This window comes from Argiope bruennichi, chromosome 4, assembly GCF_947563725.1.
Source record: "Argiope bruennichi chromosome 4, qqArgBrue1.1, whole genome shotgun sequence".
NCBI lineage: Eukaryota > Metazoa > Arthropoda > Arachnida > Araneae > Araneidae > Argiope > Argiope bruennichi.
In genome coordinates, this window is record NC_079154.1 from 68,447,449 (window position 1) to 68,473,693 (window position 26,245).

Sequence of the window (26,245 nt, forward strand, 5' to 3'; positions counted from 1 at the left end):
GAAATAAATTTATTTAAAATCGTTTGCAGTAAGTAATTCGCACATCAACATTTGTATTCAAAATATTAAAAAAAAATATCACTCATAGTAATATAAAATATAACAAAAAAATTGCAAGTTTTATTAGAATTGGAAAAGGCAGCAATAAATAAATAAATAATAACACGAACGTAATATAGTACAGTCAAATTCTTTATTAAATTAAAAATTGTAATAGATATTTCATTCCTTTCTTAATGTGTTACTTCATTCTTAAGAACTTAGCATATGATTAAAACTTTGAAATTTTGTATATTTCTTATGTTTTTGAGACAATATACTATTTAAATGTTTTTACGAATCTAATTATAACCAAACAGAATAATTAAACTTAGATACTTTTTAAAAAGTGTTACCTGGTAATGAACTTGAGGAAAAATGAATTCAAATTTTCTCAATTTTTATAATAATGATTTATAAATAAAAAAAAGGAAAAAAGAAAAGAAAAAATTCTATTTTTTTAATACAAAAATAAAAAAAAATATTTTTAAAAACTCTTTTTATTACATTCTTTTTAAGATAGTGGCAAAATTTGATACTTATAGCTTTTCTTCTTACTGCTATTTAGGATTTTTCTGTAGTTTGAAATTTATAATAATATCAAAATTGTATATTTTCATATAAAAGTAAATCACACTTATCATCGAAAAATCAGCAAATTCGTGCAATCTTGATTGAAAGCGAATATTATTGCAACATTTTTGGTTTCTCAATGTAGTTCTATTTTATAGTAATTAATATATATTTATAAGGAACTTTAATATAATGCATTGAATTACTTTAAAAAATGGAATCATTGACATTTGTATTAAAAAAAATAATAATTTTGATCGACATATAATGAAAAGTTAATTATTTGCTAGTGCTTTTGCAAATCTTCTAAAAAGCTGGCCATGCCAAGGAAAGGAAGGAATTAAATTCTGTGTGAAAGAAAAATACAGCATTTTATCACAATTAATTTTGGATTCTCCAACTTCCTCAGAAAAAAACGTGTACGCTATTAGGATTTTTAAATGTAACATTATTCAGTGTTTTATTTTACACAAAATTTCAGCTTACTTTCTAAGCACCTACTACATACCAAATTGGATATCGAAAGATCTTTTTTTCAGAAATCACTTCCTATTGCACTTAAACAGCCAAATGAAATTGACTGATTTCGATTTTTGCCTCTAAGATTGGAATGACTACTGTTTTGAAACAACTTAAAATGTAATGCCATACCAAATTACTGTTCAAAGATTTTACATTATCATATTGGAATATTAATTGTCTAAATCATACATACAGACATTTTTCTTTTGATTGTCATAAACGAAAAGGCTGAATTCCAGAATCTTAATGCATATCTACAGTATGAAAATTGTATTTGTATGAAAGTTGTATTTGTTTGAAAATTATATGAATTTTGTATTACAAAGTTTGAAGTAATTTAGTTGCTTACTCGTATTGCATAAATTTTTATGCAGTAAGAGTGTGCACACAATGCTTCTAATACAGCGAATTGCTGGTTTTTGTATTAATTTAAAAATTTTATCAAAAAAGGGATTTATTATCTTGGATGGACAAAATTAGCCAAGAGACTTGCCTATATTATTTAGAATCATTATGTATTTAAATTATTTATTTTTTATTTTGATTATAGTTCGGGCCATCTAAACATATTTCATCTGAGTTGGAGATATTTGCGCCCCATCACATCTGCAACTAAAAATTTCAGAGCCTACACTCTCAACAAAATACTTGCATAATAAAATGATTTAGAAGAAAGAAGTAATCTGTTCTTTGATTAAAACCTTACAATTTTATAAATAAAAAAAATAAAATTAAATCAGTAGTCTTTGGATAAATGGCACAAATGGCACTTCTGAGCTATAGCGCAATTAGCACACTGCATGAACCAATCCAATTTATAGAGTCTCAAATACATAGAAGAGTGAAAGAATTTAATTGCATGGTTCAACAGATCGTGATATATTTTAATATAGATCTGTCACACTTCTTGAATCTTTTGAGCAACATTTTAAAGCCTTTATTGAGAAATAAAACCATCCATATTCAGTGTGAGAAAAAAATGCAAATACCAAATATCAGATGAAAAAGTAGGATATGCTTGATTCTCGCTTAGGAGCGTTGTCCCTTAGTGTTCATAAAAGCCGCATTTTTGGACACGCTGTTTAAAAGCGAACACGGTCACGGTCTTTCAAGATATTAAAAAGAAAAGTAAGATTGACGACTGAAGAATCGGTCGCTGAAGGTAGGCTACGGAAACGAAACAGAAAGGAATACGATTTCACGCTCAGTGGATGATACTGAAGACATTGTGCAACACCTGGAGGTGCTTTTCCATTCTTATGGAAGTCAGGAAGAGTGCATAAAGAAGGAGCAGGCAGCATGAAAAAGTTATAGCCTTCCATTAATATCAACTTTCGGCAGCAACAGACACTGATGATGAAAAGATGTTGTAAATAAATGTACGAAGATATCTCTAAAGCAGCTTAAACAACTTTGTTGCTAAGGGTGGTCATTGCAACAAATTTGTCACTGCAAATGGTCATTTAAAAAAAATTACAATAATATCTGTAAATGATGCCACAGATATGATGGGAAAAAATTCTCTAAAAATTCTGTACAGAGAAGAGCATTGAATCTAGGGCTACAGAATTTGGCACGTAGTTACTTCTTAGGTAGCAGCTACTCACTAAGAAAGAATTTTTAAATTTTTTAATCAGATATTCCATTTAAAATTAATCGAAACTTTAAGGATTTTCCTCAATAACTTTGGAATATGTTATTAAATGAACTAAAATCATTTTCATAACATTTTAAAATTCAAAAAATAAGCTTTTTAATGGTATCAATATTATTTCAGTATAATTTTATTTGTAATTTTGATAAAGATTTAAAAATATTTTTAAATACATCTTACAACAATTTTTATTAATTCTGTGTTAGTTACTACTCGCGTTGTAATGATATTAAATACATTTTTTTGTGCATGTCATCGCTGCTTTATCATTAAAAGTAAATTTTAAAAATAAATAAAGACAGGCGAATCAAACCTAAAATATTATTATACTACAAGTTTTAGAATAAAGATTCGAATCTCTTTTATCTTTTTTTTAAATTGTAAAATGTGTATTAGTTTTTATTGCTTTACATAAAATAATAGAAACTGCACCCAGGAAATAAATGGAGTTAAAAATGCTTTCGTATAAAAATCAGAGTTGTCTTTATACGTATGTTTTTTTAAAATAACTTTAATTTACTCGTGATTTATAATTGTTTATTAAAAATTTTTAGAAAGACGAATTTTTAATCGAAAGCAATACTGAAAGAATGGTTTTTATGACATACAATAAACAATAAAAAAGTTATCCATCTTAAGATTTTTTCGTGCGTTAACTAGGCAGTCTATTCTGAAGGTTAGAGTGGGGATAACGGAAAAATTCCGAATGCTGAGATTGATTTCGGAACCAAGTAAAAAAGTCTTTGGAGATTTATTTTACTTTTGTTTTGGAGATTAATTCACTAACATGCGGTTAGTGCGCAAATACCAGGAAATCGAATATATATTTTTTTATCTTTTTTCCCGAAAGCTTGAAAGTAAAATTTGGCATTGAACTATAACTGTAATCACAAGATCGTAAACAGAAATTTTATTAATTTAAGTCAATGTGTTTTTGAGTTAATGATTTTACATCCTTACGAAAGTACAAACTGATAATCCTTTGACGGATTTAGTTTAAAATTTGATGGATATTTACACTTAGATGTCAAAGTTATATATTAAATTTTATCTGCTTAGCTCTTTACGTTTTATAGTTCTGGTGTTCATTTGTACTCGGATAGCTGGATAGATAGGTTTCCTCTGAATATATTTCGTTCAAAACTTGATAGAAATCTAAGAATTTGGTCTAAAGCCTATATATCAAATTTCATTCGCTTAACTAAAAGGGTTTTTGAATCATCATATTCACAGACAGACATAATGCCAAAAAATATATTTTTCTGTTTCAGGGAATTCTGAAAAGAGAGGCTCGAGAAAATTTCGAATTCGAGTTCTTTGACGATTACAGTACTTTCTCTTTATATGCTTGATAATGAAAAAAATAATTAATTTTGAGTCTATTTGCTTGATATTAGAACCTTCAACTTTGTTTAAATTTTTTTAAAAGTCGTAACTTCTTATTCGATGTTTTATTGATGTATAAACGCTTCTTTTTCGCCAATCCTCATAGTTCTTCAAAACAACTACTGGGATATATTTTCAATTTTTTTTTTCTCAAAACTTCTATAAATCTTGGATTGTCCTTTGTTCTGTAAAACATCACATTTTTAAAAATGTTTTGAAGGCGCAAAACTAAGTTAGAAAAAGTACTATAGATCATATTTTCAGTGTATACATCAGTTATTATTTTCTTAAAGATGTGTCACAAAAGATGTCGACAAAGCTATTTTTCATCGTTTATTATACTGCATTTGCTAGATTTTTAAGATGCCTACTTTTGTTCTTTGACAATATGATTTATAGAGAAATAGTAAAAATTTTGTGTAATAATTTCTTTTCTCTTTCATTCTTAGTATTTCACCATAACTGTAGGAATTTAATCTGTGTTAGATGTGCGCAGTTGCGTTTATAGTTTTTTTTTAAGGAAAATAAAAGAATAATTAAAAAAATAGTTTTATAAATCTAGGCTTCTAAAAGTGTAGGTTAAAAAAAACTTTTTAGAATCGGGCAAACTTTTATCAATACATGATTTCTTTAATAATAATAGGCAAAAACAGCAAAGAAGACAATTTCAAATTAAAATTTTTCTACTAAATTTCGAAATTATTGTTAAAAATTAAATTATTTATTGATCCTTCTCTATGATTATTTGTAACTGAGCTTTCTTATAAATGAACGCTATCTGTAGCGACCACCTTCAAATCCAAATTAAATCGGGCATTAAGAGAAGTTGACTTTGAGGGGTTTTCATTTTATTTATATAAAATATTTATTAAAATATGCATTAATTCTTTAATTTTAATATAGGGAAGTGAGATTCATATAAGATTCATATAAAGAAAAAAATCTACGCTTCGATAGATGATTTCTAACTTCCCTTTTTGAGATACAGATTGAGTTTGCTAGAATCTTCTCCTTTTATTGGTCATAGCATGTTTTATTTTGTATTTTATTCTAATACTAAAACATTTGGAGAACAGCCAGTTCGCCAATATTAATGATCATCCAAAGTTTCAATTAAATATTTTATTCAACTTGGTCTCTTAACAGCTTCTTCAAAATACTATTTTTAAGCTCCAAATTTTGATAATCAAGTAATTCTATTATGAAGGCCTTCAGCCCTTCTGTTCATTTTACTACGTAACTCTCTCTACTTTTTGGTCAGCGCCCGTAAAATTTTAAAGTGTAAACGTTAAACTTCTATTAATGTATTTTTTTGTTACTGAAATCAAGCATGTTTTAAAAAAAATATAAGAATTGAAAGCAGAGTCATTGGGCATTGAAGTCGTATGTTCACTACAGAATAATTTTCATATTTTATATATCACACAGAATTATTCAAAAAATTTCATCGTAAAATTCAGTTTTTAGTTTTGCTGTCAAAAGGATTAAATGACTCCAATATTAATATTTTATTCTGTTTCGATCAATAAATATACTTCAAAAATTATGAAGTTTATCTTTTGGACAGTCCTTTGATGCTAAGGAATCATATTCTGCGAAATATTTTTGATCCTCCATATTTTAAATAAATGAATAAACATTTATATTTTCTGAAATCAAATAGACCGATTTATAAAGTTTGATACTGCAATTTTAGAACAATCAACATAATCTTAGGTGAATCACTATTAAAAAACACCGAGAGACGACTGGCGTATATTCTTTGAGACATTCAATGAAATGATCTAAAATAGCCTGATTTTATAGAATAATGATATTCAAATTTTCATAAATCAGTCAGCTTTAGCGATTGATTTAGTTAATTGAAGAGCGACTGTTTTTATACAAATATTAGTGTCTCAAGAATCTTTTGTTAAATATGATTTCCCGAGCAGTCGTAATAATTTAAAATTCTTAATTCACCAGAGCATTTATTGAACTCAAACTGCATAAGATATATTCATTTAAACCATTTTTTTAGCAGATGTATGTCCCAAATAAGCTAATGGGACCTGATTAGAGTCCATATCTTGTGTATATTAAACTATGTTTGCCTTAAATAAAACAGTTTTATTGGATTAATTATATAGATATTAAAAAAGACCATAAAAACTTTTCTTGCATTTACTTTTTAGAAAATATCATATTTCATTTCATGCAGGAACGTACTGAAAATTACATTTTTATATATTTAATATGTTTAATTTGTAATAATAGTTAACTTATATTTTAATTTGAGTTTTTGTCACTGTAACGGCAACACATTGATCAAAGTTAATTTTTACCCCATTGACGCGTAACGTTCTCGCGAGGCTTAAATTCTATTTTTATTTATTACGAATTAAATTATTGAAAAATATAATTAAATTATTTTTTAAAAATTTATTAAAAATAGAAATTTAATTTATAGGTTACAAAATTAGTATCACTGAAAAATATTATTATTGAACTTTAACTTGATGTAAAAATCATTTTTATGCGATGATACTTTTGGAAGTTATCACGTAAAAACACCGAAATTTCACTTAATTTTTAATTAATTAAAATTCTAATTAAAAATTTTAAAAAAACTCTCCCCGACGTACACATTTCAGGCCTCCAAGGTATGCACGTGCGAAATTTGGTAGTTGTAGGTCGAACGATCTGGTCTGTAGAGCGCCAACACATACATACATATTGAGCTAGCTTTATTATAAGTATAGATATGGAAAACATAGTTATATACTCCAGATTCAGAATAACAGATTTGAAAGCTTTTCAGAGATGAAAAATCTGCACTTGTGTTGACAATGATTTCTTACTACGGACATAGTAAAGATGGATGCTTGACTTTCCACTCCGATAGAAGATAAAATTTACTTTATCCCAAATTGGGAAAATGAGGATTAATTTCGATTTGATTGAAATTGTTGCTTTTGCGTGTAAGAACTTTTTATATTTTGATGTAGATCTTAATTTATCTCTCTAGCGGTGTTCTTTATTGTATTCAAAAGCTTGCTGATAGACGAGAAAAACAAAGATACAATTTTTTTTCTGATGACCATAGTCCAAAATTAAACTCTTTTCTGTAGTTTTGGTTGTGAAGATCGTATATAAAAATTCATCTGTCCATATTATTGTGTTTTTGAATTACCTTTTTTACATATACACGAACAGAATGATGATAGGCAGAGGTTTTATTCAAAATTTGATTTGTACAATTTTGATAATAAACGATATACCAAGTTTCATTGGTCTAACGCGTTGTGTGATTCAGTTATCTATTTATTACATAGACTGACTTCCTCGTTGACGAATTTCATCTACTTTTGATAAAAATCTATATTTTGATACAAAAACTACGTACGAAATTTAATTGCTCTGGTTGTTCCGTTTTTAAGTTATTATCGTCACAGAAAAACGGATTAAATTCCACTTTTTTAGATTTAGGAAATTCTATAATATAGAGTTTCATTCAATATTTATGAAGATTACAATAATTTAAGTACTCTGCATACGAGAAAGTAAAAAAGTTAAGAATTTCGAATTTCCAGAAAAGACCAAGAGAATTGAGTTCATCAAGTGCAATCTCTCTCTTTCTATCTCTCTCTCTATATGTATTACTTATGAAAATTGAAATCTCGATCAGAATCAACACTGATAAATACTTTTTGAATTTTACCCCCTATATTTATATATTGACTCAATAAAACTAAAACTTCTAAGCAGCTTCTAGACTATTCTTAATCAATTAATAGAGCCAAGCCACAGAACTTAATTATTCTCAGAATAATTATATACAAATACAATTTTTAATAATAATAAAAGAAATCAGTGTATAAAGCGTGCAAATTGGTGATTTACCAGACAGACCAGACGGCATACAATTATTAAATATGGCATATATACATTCTTTGGAGAGTAGGAACGTATACTTTGGTGAAATCTTTTTTTGAAATTTTAATTTATTAAACATTAATTATGGTTTGTCATTATCTTGTGCTATCTCCCGAAAATATTATTAAAAATTAATTTTTGCATTATTTTAAAATAAAAAAAAAATGTCTTTTTAATGATAACAATTGATTACCATATAATTCTTTTTTGAATTTTATCAGTCATTTTAAATATATTACAACAAACTTCTTTGTTCCAATAAAATTCAAAACAGTGTTATCGTTAATAGTGTAATTTTTTTTTTCTGTTGGCAAAAGTTAAAGAAAAAAAAAAACTAAATCTGTTTATCATCTGTCCATTTGCATTAGAAAAAAAAATGAAGTTATGTTACCGCGAACGATAGAGTGTAGTTTGAAATAGATTACTCGATTTCTAAAGTTTCTATTAGCACTATGATGTTATGGGACTGGTCTTCATCAGGAAGGTTCATGCACACAGTAAACAGAGCAGGGACAAGGTTGTTGTTGTTACTTAGGGCACTTGACACGAACAAGCCTGCTGTTCGCAGACAGCCGATTTAAGTCTAAGGGGGGGGGGCTCCTCTTGTTTTTATCGTAGAGCCAACTAGAGCCAAGAGTATGACTTAACTACACACACGTCACAATCCTTTTTATGGGGCGGACTTTATTCTCGCATTTCATTCACTCATCCACAGTTCGCAATTTAGACCTGAATCAGAAAACGATCACCCCTGATCCTTTACTCCCAGTGGTATTACTAATGACATGGAGGACTTTGTGACGACGACAGATTTATACACGCGTCAGCCACCAAGCACGTGGGGAATCTTCGGCCGGCGGGTTTCGAACTCGCAACCTAAGGGACGCGAATCTAACCCTCTACCAACCAGGCTATTCCGGCCCAGGGACAAGGTTACTAACTTATAAAATCCGGATTATCCCAAAATCGTCCGTTGAACAAAGTTCTAATTAAGGCATTTAGCAATTAATCGCAATTTAGGGGCGTGAGGTAGTTCTCAACTAGACGCTAATATGAGAAGGGACGATACCATTCTGTTTTCGAGCAGAAAATACTGTAACTCTCTCTATACGTTACTCTAATTGTGAAGCAATGAGATTCTCACACTTGGCGGGCTCATAGAATCAATTTAGCATGATTTTATAATATCAGAATTTGATACTTGAAAATACTTTATCATGAACATCAAATTTATGCATAAATACTTAACAACAACACAAAATTAATATTCCCAGAAAATAAGATGATTGCATAAGATAGTTGACTTCAAATAACTTTGATACAAGCTTTGTTTTATTTTAAAACACTTTGAACCATAAAGAACTTGAACTTCAAACACTAAAGAACTTGAAACTCGTTCTGTTTCGCGTGTAGTGTTTGCATTGTTTCAAAATCTTTTTTCATTTCCTTTATCTTTAATAGTATAATTTTTTTCATTTTTCAAAAAATCACATTTATCAAAGGGATGTAATAAAGAAATTCAAAACTCTATTATTTTAAAATGAGAACAGGATTTAAACAATCAGACTTATGTGATGTTTGTGAATAGTTTTGAGTGGAGCCAAACAAAAAGTCTTCAAATTTGGATTATTTAACAAGAATGCACAGGCCATCAGTCTTTATTTACGAAAGTATCTTTTGTGTGTGTGTGTTTTTACTTTGCCCAGATCTCAAAAATACAATATTATTGGAAGAATTTTATAAATATTTTGACTTTAAAGAATTTTTTTATAAACCTCATTTTTCATGCAATTAAAATTGATTTTCTTTATTTTTTTAGATTCTGTATTTGTGACATTTTTCATTAGGAACAGAAATTTAAACGAACTAATAACAATAATATTGCTTTATAATAATTTATTTTGAATTTAGGAGTATAAATAGAAGAAACGAAGGAAAGAAAAAGACATAAAAAAATGCTACTTTTTGCTTCAATTGCTTTCGTTAATGATTTTGAAAGACAATTTATGCAAATCAGTCTCAGTTTAAATAGAATCGTAGCAACCTTCACCACGTATGGGAAGAACTTTATTAAAAAGATATTGATGCTCTTTGATTGATATAGATTGGCAAAATTAATTCCGCATTTTATTCAATTTAACTAATAATTCCTTAAAATAGGAAGATTTATTTATGATGTAATATCTGAATATTTTCAATATTAATTAATAATTTTTTTTGAAAAACACTATTATCTATTATTTGTGAACAAAAAAAAAAAAAACAAAACAAAAAAAAAATGTTAAATTTTGTTCACAAATAAAGTTTAGGAAGAAAATTTAATAATTTCCTTTCTTAATTCTTAAGCCTTTAATTCATTATTATAAATATAATAAAATATTTTGTTAAATTCACTACCAGATTGTTCTATTAACATGGAATCAATCAATTTAATTAAATGAATCAATCAACTGAATAACAAATTTTAAAAATATTTATATAGTATATTGTCCAAAATTTCAAAACTTTAGCACAACAGAAGGTGAATGTAAAATTAATTACAAAATTGCATCTCCACAAGCATAAAAGGAGTCAAATGAAATAAAAAAGCATAGATTATTTCAATATTTTCTTGAAATTTAATTACAGTTTAAAAATAATTAAACATAATGTTGATTCAATAAGCACATTTCCGTTACCAATGAATTTATAATTCTCTACATTTCTAAAAATCATTAAGGCGGCAAAGTCTTTTCCTATATCGACGCAATATTATTAATATTAAATTATTACTCCGATTGATAGTAACATTAATACCTTAAAAAATTTCAAATGCCATGAATTTTTTTCGCGTTATTCTCTGTGAAATGACATGGATTCTATTATTAATAACTAAATAAAAAATTACCGAGAGAATTATGAAAATTACTTCCAACTGATAATAAAGGGGGAAAACTAATACAAGAAATTTGAAAACATCGGGTTGCATCAGATGTTATATATGTAAACATATTTTAGCAGTTACTTTGCAGAAACTTTTGACTTAAAACTTCGATTTATTTCACCATGGGAGGCATAATTTACGTACAAAGAATAAGTGGTAAGAAATACGTCAGTTTACATCGCGTCACAAGAGCAGAAGAAACCGAAGTATTTCCCTTCAGTGATTTTACTATGAGATTTTGATAGAGATTTCTTTTGATACGTGTAGATTTAGGATAAGAAATCTTAGATATCGTTGAAAGAATGTTGTAAGCATAAAGGATTTTTATCCTTTCACTGGGAGCGTAAGAAAATGCTGAAAGCAGTAGTTTTATAGAGCACGTGTAGAATTAATTAAATTAAAAGTGGGAATAGGTCCAGGAACTAAGAGAATACATATTTTAGTACTTAAAACAGGCAGTCTTATAATACTTGTAGTATTAAATGATAAAAAGATATTATTTTCACTATTTAGGAAACGCAACGACCTTCCCAAGGAAGCGTGGAGTATTAATTAGCGGACCTTCCTAAAGATTGTTATTGAAATGCAATAAAATTATCTAAAATAGGGATATTCATATCTTCTTATATATATACTAGCCGCCTTTGGCGACCAGCCGGTTCGCCAATCTTAATGTTCGTTAAAATTTTAATAATTAAATATTTTATGCAATTTCTACTTTAATAGCTTCTTCATCAAAATATTTTAAAACTTCAAATTTTGATTATCATATAATTCATTCATAATATTATAAAGGCCTTCAGTCATAACGTAATATGTATCTCTCTCATTTTCTGTTAGCACCCGTAGAATTTATGCTTTAAATTAAAGTGGAAAGAATTTATTCAATTAATATAATAATATTTTTTACTGAATCAAAGCATTTTTTTTATAATCTGATTACTGAAAATAGAGTCACTCAGCGTTTAAACTTTATGGGCACTAAAGAATATCTTTTTAAATTTATGTAATATCTCAAGAGTTGGTCAACAAAATTTTCTTAGATTCATTATGAGCAGATCGATTCATTAACAATGTTTAAATTTAAATGCATCAAACACTAAGAAAATAAAACGAATCGTTTAAAATAAACGGTTGAAAACGGTAGAATTTATGCTTTAAATTAAAGTGGAAAGAATTTATCTTCAATTAATATAATAATATTTTTTACTGAAACAAAGCATTTTTTTATAATCTGATTACTGAAAATAGAGTCACTCAGCGTTTAAACTTTATGGGCACTAAAGAATATCTTTTTTAATTTATGTAATATCTCAAGAGTTGGTCAACAAAATTTTCTTAGATTCATTATGAGCAGATCGATTCATTAACAATGTTTAAATTTAAATGCATCAAACACTAAGAAAATAAAACGAATTGTTTAAAATAAACGGTTGAAAACAAGTTTTAAAAAAACTACTTAAAAAACGATGTACTTAAAACTATAAGCATATACAAAAAATATATAACTAACATAAATACAATTTACTTACAAAAGCATACAACTAACCCAAAAATAATTTAAATCATCCATTGATAACGTTGCCATGGCAACAATCAGAACAGAATGCGCATGCGTGAATTTTCTTCGCCGGTTACGTAACGCAAGTACGTGATTTTTTCTACGCCAGTTGGGGTAACGCTATGCGGATTACAAATTTTTAATTTCCTTTATTCTGTTTTATTTTAATTCAAAAGTACTTTAGAATGAATCTGAAAGATTGATTCATTAACAATGTTTAATTTTAAATGCATCAAACATTAAGAAAATAAACAGAACCGATTGAAATAATCCGCCGTAAAATTTTAACCCTAGCCTCATTACTGTTGGGAGAAAAAATAACTGAAGCCTTTCTCGTTTGGCGCTGGGGATAATGGAAGATTTTTTTGGCGGAAATGTTGGCGGTGGGGAAAATGGAAGATTTTTTTGGCGGGAAAGTTAGTTTTTAATTAATAATTAAAATTCTAATTAAAAATTCGAAAAAAGAAACCCCAGGTGCACATTCCCAACCTCCAAGGTATACATGTACCAAATTTGGTAGCTGTATGTCAAACGGTCTGGCCTGTAGAGCGCCAACACACACACACACATTGAGCTTTATTATAAGTATAGATATACATACAGAAGTATGAAACTTTATTATTTGTTAGTTTTTCGAATATTTTACTAAATGTGAGTAACAAAAATCCGGACAACCAGATAGGATAATTTCGTAATTTTTTCGTCTAAAACAATATAAAATATGATTTTGTGAACTACTTAAAGTTTTTCCTTCAACCGAAAGCATATCCCTTTAACTCTTTGCACTCAGAAAAGTAATTTGATGTATATCTAATACTTACCATATTTAGAGCTCCCAAAAATAAAAGTATATATTTGTTTTAAATTGAATTTCCCAGAAAAGGTAATCTACATATTTTAATAACTCTGTAGGCATTTTTAACAATAAAAATTAAAAAATAAACAAATAAAATGTTAAAATGATGCAACAATTTGAATGATGAGTTAGAATCTCCTTCCTAATGCAAATGGTTAAGTTTTAGAAATAAGTGTTAGCGTTATAATTTATAAAAACTAATTGGAAAAAATTAGTTGACACACCATATAATGCATAATGTTTTATTAATATCTTATAGTGTCAACGGATCATGAATTATTTTAAATTAGTTTTGTCACATCTTTTGAATTTTTGAGTAACATTTTAAAGAATAGAATTTTTTGCGAAATAAAAGAATTTATATACATGATGAGAAAATAAAAGTACCATTAGAAAATATCAAATCAGAAGTAGAGTATAGTTGGTTTTCACTGAGAAGTGATGTTCCTTAGCGGTCATCATATATGTAGTTTTGAATGCGCTGTTTAAACGTGAACACAATCACAATCTTTCAAGAAGTTGAAAATTTATTTGTATATCTTATATTAATGTTAAGCTCCTTTATATAACTTTAGCAGTCCGATTCATCATTTTAATTCAAACTAACAAAACGACAAAAAATTGTCAAAGCTTGGTTTAGGTAACTGACTATATATGTTTTCATTTATGTTTGAGCAAGAGCCATGTTTCTTTTTGGAAAATGACAAATTCGTTAATAAATTCAGCACAAATAAAAGTTTCTTATACTCGTTTTTCGGTATAAAAACAAAACAAAACAAACAATATAGGAATATATGTATCAATGAAACTTACTTGAAATCATCATCATCATTTGCAACATACGGAAGGAAAAAAAAAAAAAAAAACCCTGCCTAGAAAGAAACTATTTTTCTTTGCAGCCATATCTTGTGATTTAAACTTTATAAAAATATATATGCTTTTATTTATTTACTGAGATTCATGACTACTATGTGGCATCGGCACTCGTCCATAATATTTAATAGCAGATGTTCGGTGTTTTTTTTTTTTTTTTTTTTTTTTTTTTTTTTTGTTAAAAAGTAAGGCTAGTAAGGTTTTTCCATTAATCTACCTGTGGTTCTTTTTGAACCAGCAGTCCAAAGGCAACTGCCTTTTCTGAAATCCGTCACTATATACAATATAACATCAACTATTTGAACTATATCTGTCCAGGTTATTTTGACAAAGAAAAATGAAATCCGCAAATAAAATTTTCAGAAGTGAAAACGAGTCAAGACATCGAAACAACTAACTTTTTTGAACGACATGTTCAAGAACAAATACATTAATACAATATGTAAGTATGCGAAATGTTGATACTTTTGTTTCTGCAGTTATTAAATTAATAAATTATAAGTAAGTTTCGTTTTCTTTATTAATAATAGGAAGAAATATTCTTTTGTTTTTGTCAATTACCCAATTATCCAGTTTTGTATCACAATTAACTTAGACATTGTACATTAAGAAGCAAAAAATGAAAACTGTAATGCGTTTTATATTGCCCAAGATTTCTTGAAGTTTTACAATATTTATTTTCAATTATTATGACCTTTTGGATTAACTGTCATTGCTATAATAGAATTAAAATTATGATAAAGGTTTTAGATCAGTAGTTCATAAATTTAAAAAAAAAAGGAATTTTTGGATCGTTCATTGAATTTTTAATCTAACAAAGACTCGTAAAACAATCAAAAGGAGTATTTAGGTCAAAAATTAAGAAATACATTATGGAAAAAGATCATTTTTATCAGTTTTTATAAATTAGGCTGCGATTTAAGAATTTCGAATTAAGAAGATTAGTTGTTCAAAAGTGATATTTTTTTTTCAAGCATGATGAAAAACGCAAGAATTCGTGACTTGAAGAGATTCATCTCAGCGCTGAAGAATATCAGCGAAAACTCGTCTTTTAATCAACTAGACTAAGAACTGAATTCCTATTATCAATTGCTCTTTTTCATGATCCTATTTCTCGCTTATTAATTTTAGGTCAAGTTTATTGCCATAAAAGAAATTATTCGATGAGAATCAATGGAACCGAGCTCTTCCACGAGAATCGGAAGATAGTTCCATTTAGAAAACCAACAAAAGCAATAATGGCTACGACATTTAAAAATAGCGCGAAGTATTGAATTGGCAGAAGAGAAAAAGAAAATCTACTGTGAGCAACAAGAGCAAAATCTAGTATAAGAGATCCTTTTAATGTCTGTCCGACAAGCTTTAGGTGTTTTAGGTCAACAATCGCAAGGGGGTTAACAAGAGTTAAACGGTTAGATTAAACAGAAGGGCTCTTGTAGATGCACGCGCATCTACATGCACTTGCATTGCTAATGGCGCGACGGTTCCGCTTCCTTATTGTCTCTGGATGTTATTTCCATAATTTTCTCGTAGCGATTCGTGCGAGTCCTTTCCTCCAAAAGGAATGCAATAAAACCAACCGAAAGGAACCGACTGGCGATGCGAAGAAAAGGACTGGTTTCGGGTTGAGTTCATGGGGGGATCGAGGTGGGTCAGATTTGGAGAGAATATCTCGCGGGTGTATCAGTGCCAGAGATTCAAGAATTTTGAAAATAGGGATGGAATACTTAGGATGAAAAACCGCTTTTCTACGAGCTTTCAGATGAAGGGAATGTAGATATCGTTATTGTATTTGAATTTCATAATAGCCTAGCAGTGGCATAGAGAGAAGTGACAAGTATAGGAAAGAAGCCTTTCCTAACAATTTTAGCACCATAAATTAGAACAAACAAGCACCTCAAAAGAAATGAAACGGAATTTGAGAGTCTATGGAGGAATTGAATTATCCATCTAATAAAATAGTTAGGGTGCGGTGAAGTCACTTTTCTCTGATAAATATTTTTTAATTTTTCAAATTGGAGGCTTTCTAAAAAACTGTTTTGTTATTCAGTCGCCTCTGATTGTTTATAAAATTAAATTAAACAATTGCAGGCCATGAGGTTTTTGTGTTTTTTCCAGGTTCGAAACCCGATTCTATTGAGAAGCCACCGCGTAAGCGAGTCCGCTACAGGTTAGGTTTGTAGTGATCATATGTTCTCCTACTACTAGTTTGGTGCAGAAATTTGGACAGAGAATTGTCATCTCAGGCACCGTTCTTCTTTTCTGATTGGAGTTCAAAATTAAGAAGTCAGTTCTAAAATAGCCCAACTACTGCTTTAAAACGAAACTTTAGTATTAAATAAAACTAAGAAACATTGAAAAAGTTTTTTTTTTCCTATTTAATACAAAAAATTCACTAAGATTCATCATATTCAAATTAATTTAATACATGGGTACACAACATTTTATCTACCAGTTTTGAAGGTGTTTATTAACATATACAAAAATATGCATTTTAATTTATGTGTAAAGAAAGAATTATTCAAGTAAACAAACCGACAACTCTGCAATGAATTCTCTTTCTCCATTAATTATTGGTTGATAAAAACTATATTCATTTTAATTTATAAATCTCTTGGCAATTACTTGAATAGTAAATTTATTTTTAGGACCCATGGGATCTTACACAAGATGAGGACCATGGGATCCTAGTCTACAGCCCTATTAGTGTATTGAATAAGGCTTCCCTTAGCGTTAGCCTTTGGGAGAACCTTCAATGAAATATTTTTAAGCTGGAAGATGATTTAATAAAACTGAAGAAGAAGGGGAAAAAATTAATTGCATCCCTGAAGATATCTGTCTATAGAAATGTTCTTTATAATTGCAAAGAATGGTAACAATAAACTAGTGACCTACAGTACTAGTTGCAGGGTTTCTTAAAGTTTTCAGTCGAAAATAAATCCCATTGCCCCATATTTACTTATGAAACAGTTTCAATATTTAAAATATACTTTTCCAAATGAAAATAAGAATTAAAATAACATATTAACCTTTTATCGGTTTTATTTTCTCTCTTTTTTTTCTAATAACATGACAAGTGCTGCTTAAGGAATCCATTATTTTATTGCTATCTATGAGTCATCAGAATGCAGGAGACACTAATAATACTAAATAATTTTTTCGGCAGACTGAAATGTCTATGAATAATTTTAGAATAGTTAATAAGTTTTAAAATGTAAGAATATGCACAGGATGACAATTAATGACAAAATAAAAGAAGAAAACATTCAGTTTACTAGCATAATGAAATTTAACTCAGCGGAAAAGAAATCGTCGTCAAAATTAGTTGCTATTTTTCTTCTCAGTAATATCAGAGAATAGAGAAATATTTTCATTCTATGATATCGATAGCACATGACAACTGTTAAGTAACTATATAAATTCTGAGGTCTTTCAATAATTAACATTCAAAATCAATTTAAAATTTATCCGTGAATATTAGTGTTTGAAGCAATTTTTTAGAATTTTGATTTTGTAGGCTGATGAAAAAACAATTCACAATGCCTTTTGAATTATTTTTATTATTTGATTTATGTTATTCCAATTGTTTATTATTATTTTTAATTTATGAAATGCATTTTTTTCTGTCGCTTCATTGAGTATAATTGACATTATAATTAATAAATCATTTGCTTTTATATTGACTATTCAATATAAGTTTTCATATTATGAACTTTGTTTATTTTTTTTATCGTTTAAACAATTCCTCAGAGTTTATATATATATATTCAATGTGAACAGCAAAAGGAATTACAGCATTTTCTGCAAACAGTATCGAACTCTAGTATTTTTATCTTTTCTCCCCTCTGTTAATATATTTTAAGCACTTTTTCTCTTTTCTTCATTTTTTAAAAAAAATTAATTTGTATTTTCTCTATAAATATTTATTTCTTTTATTTTGCTAATATATTACCTTGTATTACATAAAATTACATATATATGTCATATATGTAAACAAATTAATTTAATTCTTTAATTGTAGGAGTTTTTTTACTGCTTCTGGATAAGATTGCGGCTTTTTTTAATCACTGTTTACATTCTGATCTTATGAATAAAACTAGATATGTTTGCTACAGAGTGAATCGGTATTTAGGGCATTAAATGATACTGAACTATCTATACATATATTTATTGCAATTATGTAACTGCAAAATTGCATAGAATAATTGAAAGCGATTTTCACTTTGTACCAGAAAAGGTCTAAAAAACGTACTTAAATTAGAAGCACGCAGGAATATTGTATTTTTCGTGAAACATGAAAAATTAACAATCAGCAACTGCTGTTAGTTCTTCATTTTCTTCTCAAACATCATTTGAAAGCATAAACGATCTACCAGTTCATATCTTTTCATCTTACGTTACTTATACATATATCTTTTTTTTTCATATATTATTTAATGGTACTAGGTCACACATTCTATCTCTGAAGTGAATAATAATTTGTTTTATATTTGCTCCTAACAAATATACTTAACATACTACATACATAACATACATTCGAAGAAAAACTCGTTACTTCATCAGCAACAGCATTAAAAAAGAAGATGAAATGAAGGAGGTGAATATGACCTAGCGTGATTTGTAAACAACTCAAGAACTAAAAACATCTCATCTGCCTTTCCGGTTGTTTGTGAGTTCTGGAAAAAAAAAAAAAAAAATGCATCTTTTGCATCAGTGAATGTCGTGGGAAATTTTCACATCTGATGTGTTTTCGTTTGAAAGATTCTCAAACTAAAAGAAAGAATTTTAATTGCTTTCGTCTTTGAATATTTTGAAATAAAGTATAGGTATTCATATAATTAGGAAAAATATAAAATACATAAAAAGGTATTAGTTTTAGAGTAATAAGTTTAAAGTAAAGTAATAAGTTATCTTATTTTATTTATATTATTATTTTGTGTATTCGCAGAGAATAATATGGTTTTAATGAGACAGCAGGGATAAAATTCCGCTACTAAAGATGAAGTCAACATAGTATTTTATAATAATTTTAAATTTCATTGTAAATTTTTAATTTTATGAATTATACTAAGTAAAGGGTGTCCCAAAATTAACGCGAGATATGAATTTGTCACCATTCGTGCATCAGAATGTTAGCAAAAACCATTAAAAGTCATTTGACAGCTGACAGATTAAGGTTAGTAAAAGTGGAGTGCTAAATGATAGAGCAACGTATTAACGCAAGATTTGAATTAAATAAAAAAACACACAGTTTTTTTCTCTTTAAATTGTTATATTTTTATTGAATCGTAAAGTACACAGGATAAGGTTATGTATGGAAAAACACAAAGGACAAATGTCCCCCATGGTTTTGCTGGCATGTACGCAGTCTTTTGTCGAAATTTTACATGACCATTTTGCATAAATGTGGTTGAATTTCATTGATGCAGCGCTGAATTTTCTCCTCCAATGTATGCATGCTTGTGAGCTTGTTGGCATAGACCTTTGACTTATAATAACCCCATAAAAAGAAATCCAATGGTGTTAAACCACACTATCTGGGGGACCAATTTTCAAATGTTCGAACTGTGGCCGACAGACTTTCATTATTTTTGAAATATTTTTCAACAGTTAAACACGTTGCTCTATCGTGTAATGGTTTATTTTTATTGACTCTAAGCTATCAGCTGCCAAATGGATTTTTTTTAATAGGGTTGTCAACACTTTACTGCACGAACGGTGGCAAATTCAAATCTAGCGTTAATTTCAGAGCATCCTTTATAAAAAAAACTAAAATGCGATACCTGAAATCGTATAAAGAAAATAAATTTGCATACTTTCTTTATCTTTCCAATGACCTTGAACATTTTCCATTATTATAAACATTTTAACAAATTTCATCATCAAAAATCATTTTTAAAGAACAATTGTTGAAATGAAAAAAAAACAACTGTTTGATATTGATTTGCTTTATTATCGATATCAATAACTATCTCGCTTTCTCTTCTCCCCCCCCCCCAATTTTCTAATAAAGGACGCGAAAAAATGTGTAAGATGAAATTGGGATCATGGATTTTTTTCACTATAAAAAGATTCTTAAAATGGAAAAAATAATTAAAGTAGTCTTTGTTTAAATAATTTATTATTCAAATAAATAAATTCAAAGACAAATGTATGTACCCTCTGAAGAGACTGTAAAATATTTAGAACCTATTTAATTGACCTGAAGACTCGTCTACCCTTTAAAAATAAAACAAGTCCATTTATGCGCAAAGAAAATGTTAGGAAGGATTAATATATCAGATGAATGCATTGTTTTGTTTTTCCCACTTTTAAGCTTTTTTTTTTTTTTTTTAAATATATTGTGTGTTTAAATACGACCAAAGTTTTAACGAATGGATATCATCTGTCATTCTTAGTTTGCAGAATTTAGCATTACTTGAAAATGAACGATCGTGTACGAAAAAGGAGGAATATAAGTTTATTTATTCCAGAAGATGAAATATTTAGTATTGTCAGACCAATTTGAAATTTAAATGTAATGAATAATAAATCGCACACATATTGTAAATTGGCAAGATACTTTTTTTGAGGATAAAAAAGATGAAATCAGAATATTTACAATAAAAGAGAAGATCATTTTTATAAGTTAAAAATATTTAAAAAACTGTTTTTATTTCAACGTTTATCTGAAGAAAACGAATTATAAAGTCAATGGTTTTAGAGTCGTGGTTTTAGAATCGTTACAGAAGTGCTCAATAGATGGCAGCACGAAATCAGATAATGCATTGTCTTTTAAGTTAGGCAGGAAAAACTGAGCTACTTAGCTTAAACTGTTGAATTATAAACAAAAGGATAATTTTTTTTTGATTTGAAAAAAAATCAGTTAATTTGAAACTGGCTTTTATGCATAAAACAATTTTTTTGCACTTTTGTATTTGTTTCTTAATTAAAAATATTCTTTGCCCAGCTAAAACAAAAAAAGTTGAAAGGAAAGAAAAAAAATCCAACAGAAATTTTAATTCTGAAATTTAATTTCTTTTACCTTTTCTATTAAATTAAATGCGATTCTCTAAGGTAAATAGCAAATTAAATATCAGAAGTATTAAAAATAATGACTATTAATTCTTTTTGAGATTTATTTACATTAAAAAATTCAATGACTGTTGAAGAATTTTCTAAGAGATATAATGAAGAACGCATCTAAATTTTCTTTATCAATATATACAAATAATAATAAAATATTACAAGTTAATCGATTAATAATTGATAACTGGACCGTACTCGTGTTGTTGCTGAAACATGCGTAGAAATTTAAAATTAAAAAATACTTAAGCAATAGATAATTGATAGTTGATATATCCTCTAAATTCATTGCATAAATAAATTTATAATATTTCCTAATAATAATTTGATAAGTAATTGGATTTCTAAATTGGCTTAGAACAAATTTAACAGAAATGTTTGCTTTTCCTCAAAATTTTAATTTTTGATCCTCCAATTTTAAATTTTGATTGTATTATGGATATAATTCAAGAAATTATAATTTTAAGCGCTTATACGTGTTTCTTTCTTTAATAGATTTACTAATTAAAAATTAAAATTAAATGGACGAAGACAAAATAAACTATGCGATGAAGTGCTCCAGCATGTCCGTCGACACCATTCTATTGAATCCATGGTAAGGGTAACATAATTATCAGATATTATTCAGAATTTCCTTCACTGCTTTCACCAATTCTTTTTTATAGTCAATTGTTAAATTTCATATCGTAATTTTTTTTATTCATATTTTATCTAAAGGCAATTAAATTTTATGACGCACCACCAACAGAATAAAATTCGAAAAGTTTACATCTACATAAAGAATGCTGAAATTTCCACAAATTGCCAAGAAATATTGTTAAAATTTAAAGTATGTAAAAGAATTACGCCCTACTGTATATATATATGGAATGATATCTTTTAATCTAATTTAAATCCTAATTAATTTCCGAAATTTTATTTTAATTTAGCCCATATTAACTTTATTTTAAAATGTTTTCTTATTGCCTATTCAATTCCCATTTTTTATATTTTTTTTATTTTATAAAACTGCTGCTCTCAGCATTTTCTCACTCTTGGAGTGAAATGATAAAAATCCTTAATGCTTACAACATTCTTTTAAAGATACCTAAGGTTCCCTTTCCTAAACGAATCTCAAAATCTCATAGTAACATCACTGAACGGAAAAATTTTGGTTTTTTCTGCTCTTGTTGTCGTGATATAGACTGACATATTTCTTGTAACTTATTCTTTGTGATCAAATTATGCTTCCTGTGGTAAAATAAATCGAAGTTTTGAAATTTCAAAAGTTTCTTCCATTCGATCATGCAAATGCTAAAACATTTTTTACATATAGTGTATATCTTAACAATCAAAACATGTCATTCTATCTTCTTACACTTGGATGCTATAATGAAATGGAAAGGATGACGTTAAAAGAACACAAGATAAACGGGCAATGGGTAATATCTGCATTTTACCAATTTCCTTATTTAAAACAGCATGTTACACTGAAATGATTTGTCCATATTACTGGATTCAAAAACAACTTCCTGTCTGGTCGACTGTTGAAAGGTCTCTTCTTTTATCAGTTCTACTTTTTAGACTAATCTATCAATTCTGATATCCCCTACATTATATGGCTTGAAATTGGCAGTAGTTTTTATGAATGCGAGGAGTCAGTCTAATAAAATTTGTTGAATTTCATTCAAAATGTATTTTTAAAAAAATTTCATTTGCCTTTTTCGAATGATTGTCTCTTCAAAGTCCGGAAACCCGTTAAAGCAAGAAGGTATTTTCCAAAAGAATTGATAAGGAGTGTTAATAACATATTTGTTTTTGAACATTGCAATTAAATCTTTAAACAGAGGACAGATGGTATTTTTTCTATTTCGACAACACAATCAAAAGACGGCCATCTTAGGAATAGAAGCATTATATAGCTTAAAAATGAAAGGCTCTACAATCTTGGTAAATTTTGCTCTTTAATTTCGGAGTTTAAGATTCGAGATGTTTTGATATGATTGATTAATTAAAGATGGGTATTAGCTTGCAAAATCATCTATATGTTATCAAGTGAATTTCACGGTTCACAATCCAGGTCTTAGTTTTTCTTGTTTTAGAAACATTAATCAAACTGACAAGTATTTTTATTTGAAAAAAAGTATTTTAAATTTATTTATGTAAGTTTTACATACGCATGGCGTAACAATATTGATTTCATTTAGCTGTTCTTGTGGCACTATAAGCATGCTTCTTTGCAACACGGTAACGGTAACGGCAACGGCAACGGCAACGTCGTGATGTTTCGGAGTTCCGCGGAGTGACAAAGTGGCCGCGAGCACCTCCACATCATAATTTTGAATAGCAATTACAATTTGTAAGTCTAGGTGAAGATTAAAATGAATTGAAACTAGTTAAGATGAGCGCATGGAACGTTTAACGTCATGAAATTCAGTATAACTATAAAATTAATTGTTATGATAAAATTATTAATAGAAATATCTTGATTATTAATGGGACAATAGAGAACTTTAATGGATTTACGTTGCAGGGGCCTTTTACTATGGGGACTGCTTTAATTAAGTATTTTAATTCGTTATTTTTTTTAAAAATCCAGAAATTTTCTCGTGTGTAGCTTATTATAACTATTTAAGGCCGAAACAAAAATAATTTAGAAAAAAAACTTTAGTCCACCAGATTGGCAACGGAGTTAGAAATTTTTTGTCTTGCACAAGTCTGACAGTTCATGGAATACACACAAAAATATTTTATTTTTAAAATTTTATGATGGTGATGGAGATTTAACAGATCAATCAACTTAACCAAATGTAAGCATTCGCTGTAGTCCTAACATTATATAATTCATATAATTTGTATTTTTTTACAAATTTATTAATTTAACAAGCTAATAATGTTTTTGATCGGCGCGTTTAGGGTTCCCCTTTCAGCTCAGCGGTCCTAGGCAGCTGCTAATTTTACCTAGTCGGAAATCCGTTATCGCGTTTACATGTAAACTCCCTTAGTCGGCTTTTTTTTTCTCGATAAATTTATCGCTTAACTTCTCAGAATATTTAAATAATATACGATGCGTAATAATATGCAAAATATGTTATTAAAATTTAAAATATTATTTCATTTTTTAGATTTTTTTTTCTTATTGTGATGAATTTTTACTATCCGATTCATTTGTATAAACAACAATTTATTTATTAATATTTGGCAGACAATTTTTAAAAATAAAAATAAAGTTTCTTTTACCGAATTTCATGAATCCGTGTATTTTTGGCTCTTTGTGAAAAAAGTCAATTTAAATGACATCACATTCACATTCACATTACAAATATGATTGCACATGCCATCGAGCTCTAACTGTACCTTTCCTTCTTCTGCGCTTGTCGATTGTAACGGCGACCAAAAAGCTCCAAGAAAAATTTTTGTTAATTTTTCGATTTCAACCATCAAACTATATAGCATGTATAAATGCACTTGAGTATATTTTTATAATTTGGAGAAATATTTCCTTGGCGCCTTTTGGTCGCCGTTAAAACTGAATTGTACCTAAAACGCCGTTATTCCTTATGTGTAGCTAATTTCAAATTTAAACTATCAAGTGCTTCTGATATGTGTCAGGCAAGTAAGAATTGAATCTATTCAAGTCAACGGATTTTGTTTTTTTAAAAAATTAAATACTCCAAAAGTCTTTCCAATTTATAAATTAAACTATATTCTTTTCACTTGCATCGCAGAATTTCAGAAGAAAGAAAGAAAATAAACATTCATATATAAATTAAGACTTAATCGTCAAGTGATTTTTGCCAGCGAGTGTTTATGTAATTCTATAGTTCATTTTTATTAATTAATATAGTCATAAGAATTCTTTTAGTGTCATTATTTAAAAAAGAACAAGCAAAATAATGTCAAATCAGTTGATATTGTAATAAAATGAGAAAAAATATTCCCCATGTCATCAAATATTTAGATGTTCATTATTGTACACTATGCTAAGGCACAAATTTTTGTCTTGTTCTAGATTTAAAAATTAAATTGATGCATGTTAGGGAAAAGTGAACGAATTCTATTACAAGCGCAGTCAAACAATATAAAAAAAACTATGTAATAGTAAAATTATTTTAAAATTGTACTTACCGCTACTGCTCTCGCTAACATCTGCATCATCATGATAAAATGATTCGCCTTCTGAGAATGAAGAATTTGTTCCATCGACTGATGTTCTTCTAGATGAAGACGAATAAGTTGAAAGAAATGAAGATCGTTTGCTACTTCTATGATCAGTTGGGCTGAGTTGTCCAGCGCTGAATGTGTGTCTGATCGTGGCGCCATAATTTTCTAGATTGAAGTTGCTTACAAACACAGCACTGTTCCGTTTGAAATTCTGTATGAAAGTGTCAATTTGTTCCTCTATTTGACTGTGGGAAGATCGTAAAGGCATGGTTATTGATTCGAATAAAATCGCAAGTTTTATTCTAGGAAAGTAGATTCGATTGGAGCATTTTCAGAAACTCAGCATAATTTACTATCTTCTTTTTATGCTTTATTTTTTAACTCACTTGAGTTTATTTATTTTATTTGAATTCTGAGAGTAGGTAAATAAAAAGATAATCTTAAAACATTCCAAAGGCAATTATTTAAAAGTAGAATATGTTATATTTTAGAATTGATTTTCTTTTTGAATTCTATTACTATATTTTGATTCAAAGTTAAAACACGTATTTCATGCGCAAAAACTCATTTTAATTTAATTTAAAGTAAAAAGGCTTTATTTTATTTTTTAGTTGCAATTATATTGTTTTTTCTTGTAATTTTTTCATATAAAAAAGTTAATTGATTAGCAAATCCAAGCCAAATAAGAAAGATTCTTTTTTATAACATCATATTTATTCTAATGGGTTTTCAAGT

The 26,245-nt window shown here is 28.2% G+C and overlaps 1 protein-coding gene across 2 annotated transcripts in view; it reads right to left on the reverse strand.

Annotated features, from left to right (window-relative positions):
* Window positions 1–25,945, reverse strand: part of LOC129965850 (guanine nucleotide exchange factor DBS-like) — a 103,271-nt gene extending 77,326 nt beyond the window's left edge. Inside the window, exon 1 of one of the 2 annotated variants that reach the window (XM_056080082.1) lies at window positions 25,475–25,945. In XM_056080082.1, coding sequence (XP_055936057.1) covers window positions 25,475–25,778 — 304 coding nt within the window. In that variant the 5' untranslated portion in view covers window positions 25,779–25,945. The remainder of the gene's footprint in view (window positions 1–25,474) is intronic. The other variant, XM_056080081.1, reaches the window with a different exon arrangement.
* Window positions 25,946–26,245: the final 300 nt, after the last annotated feature.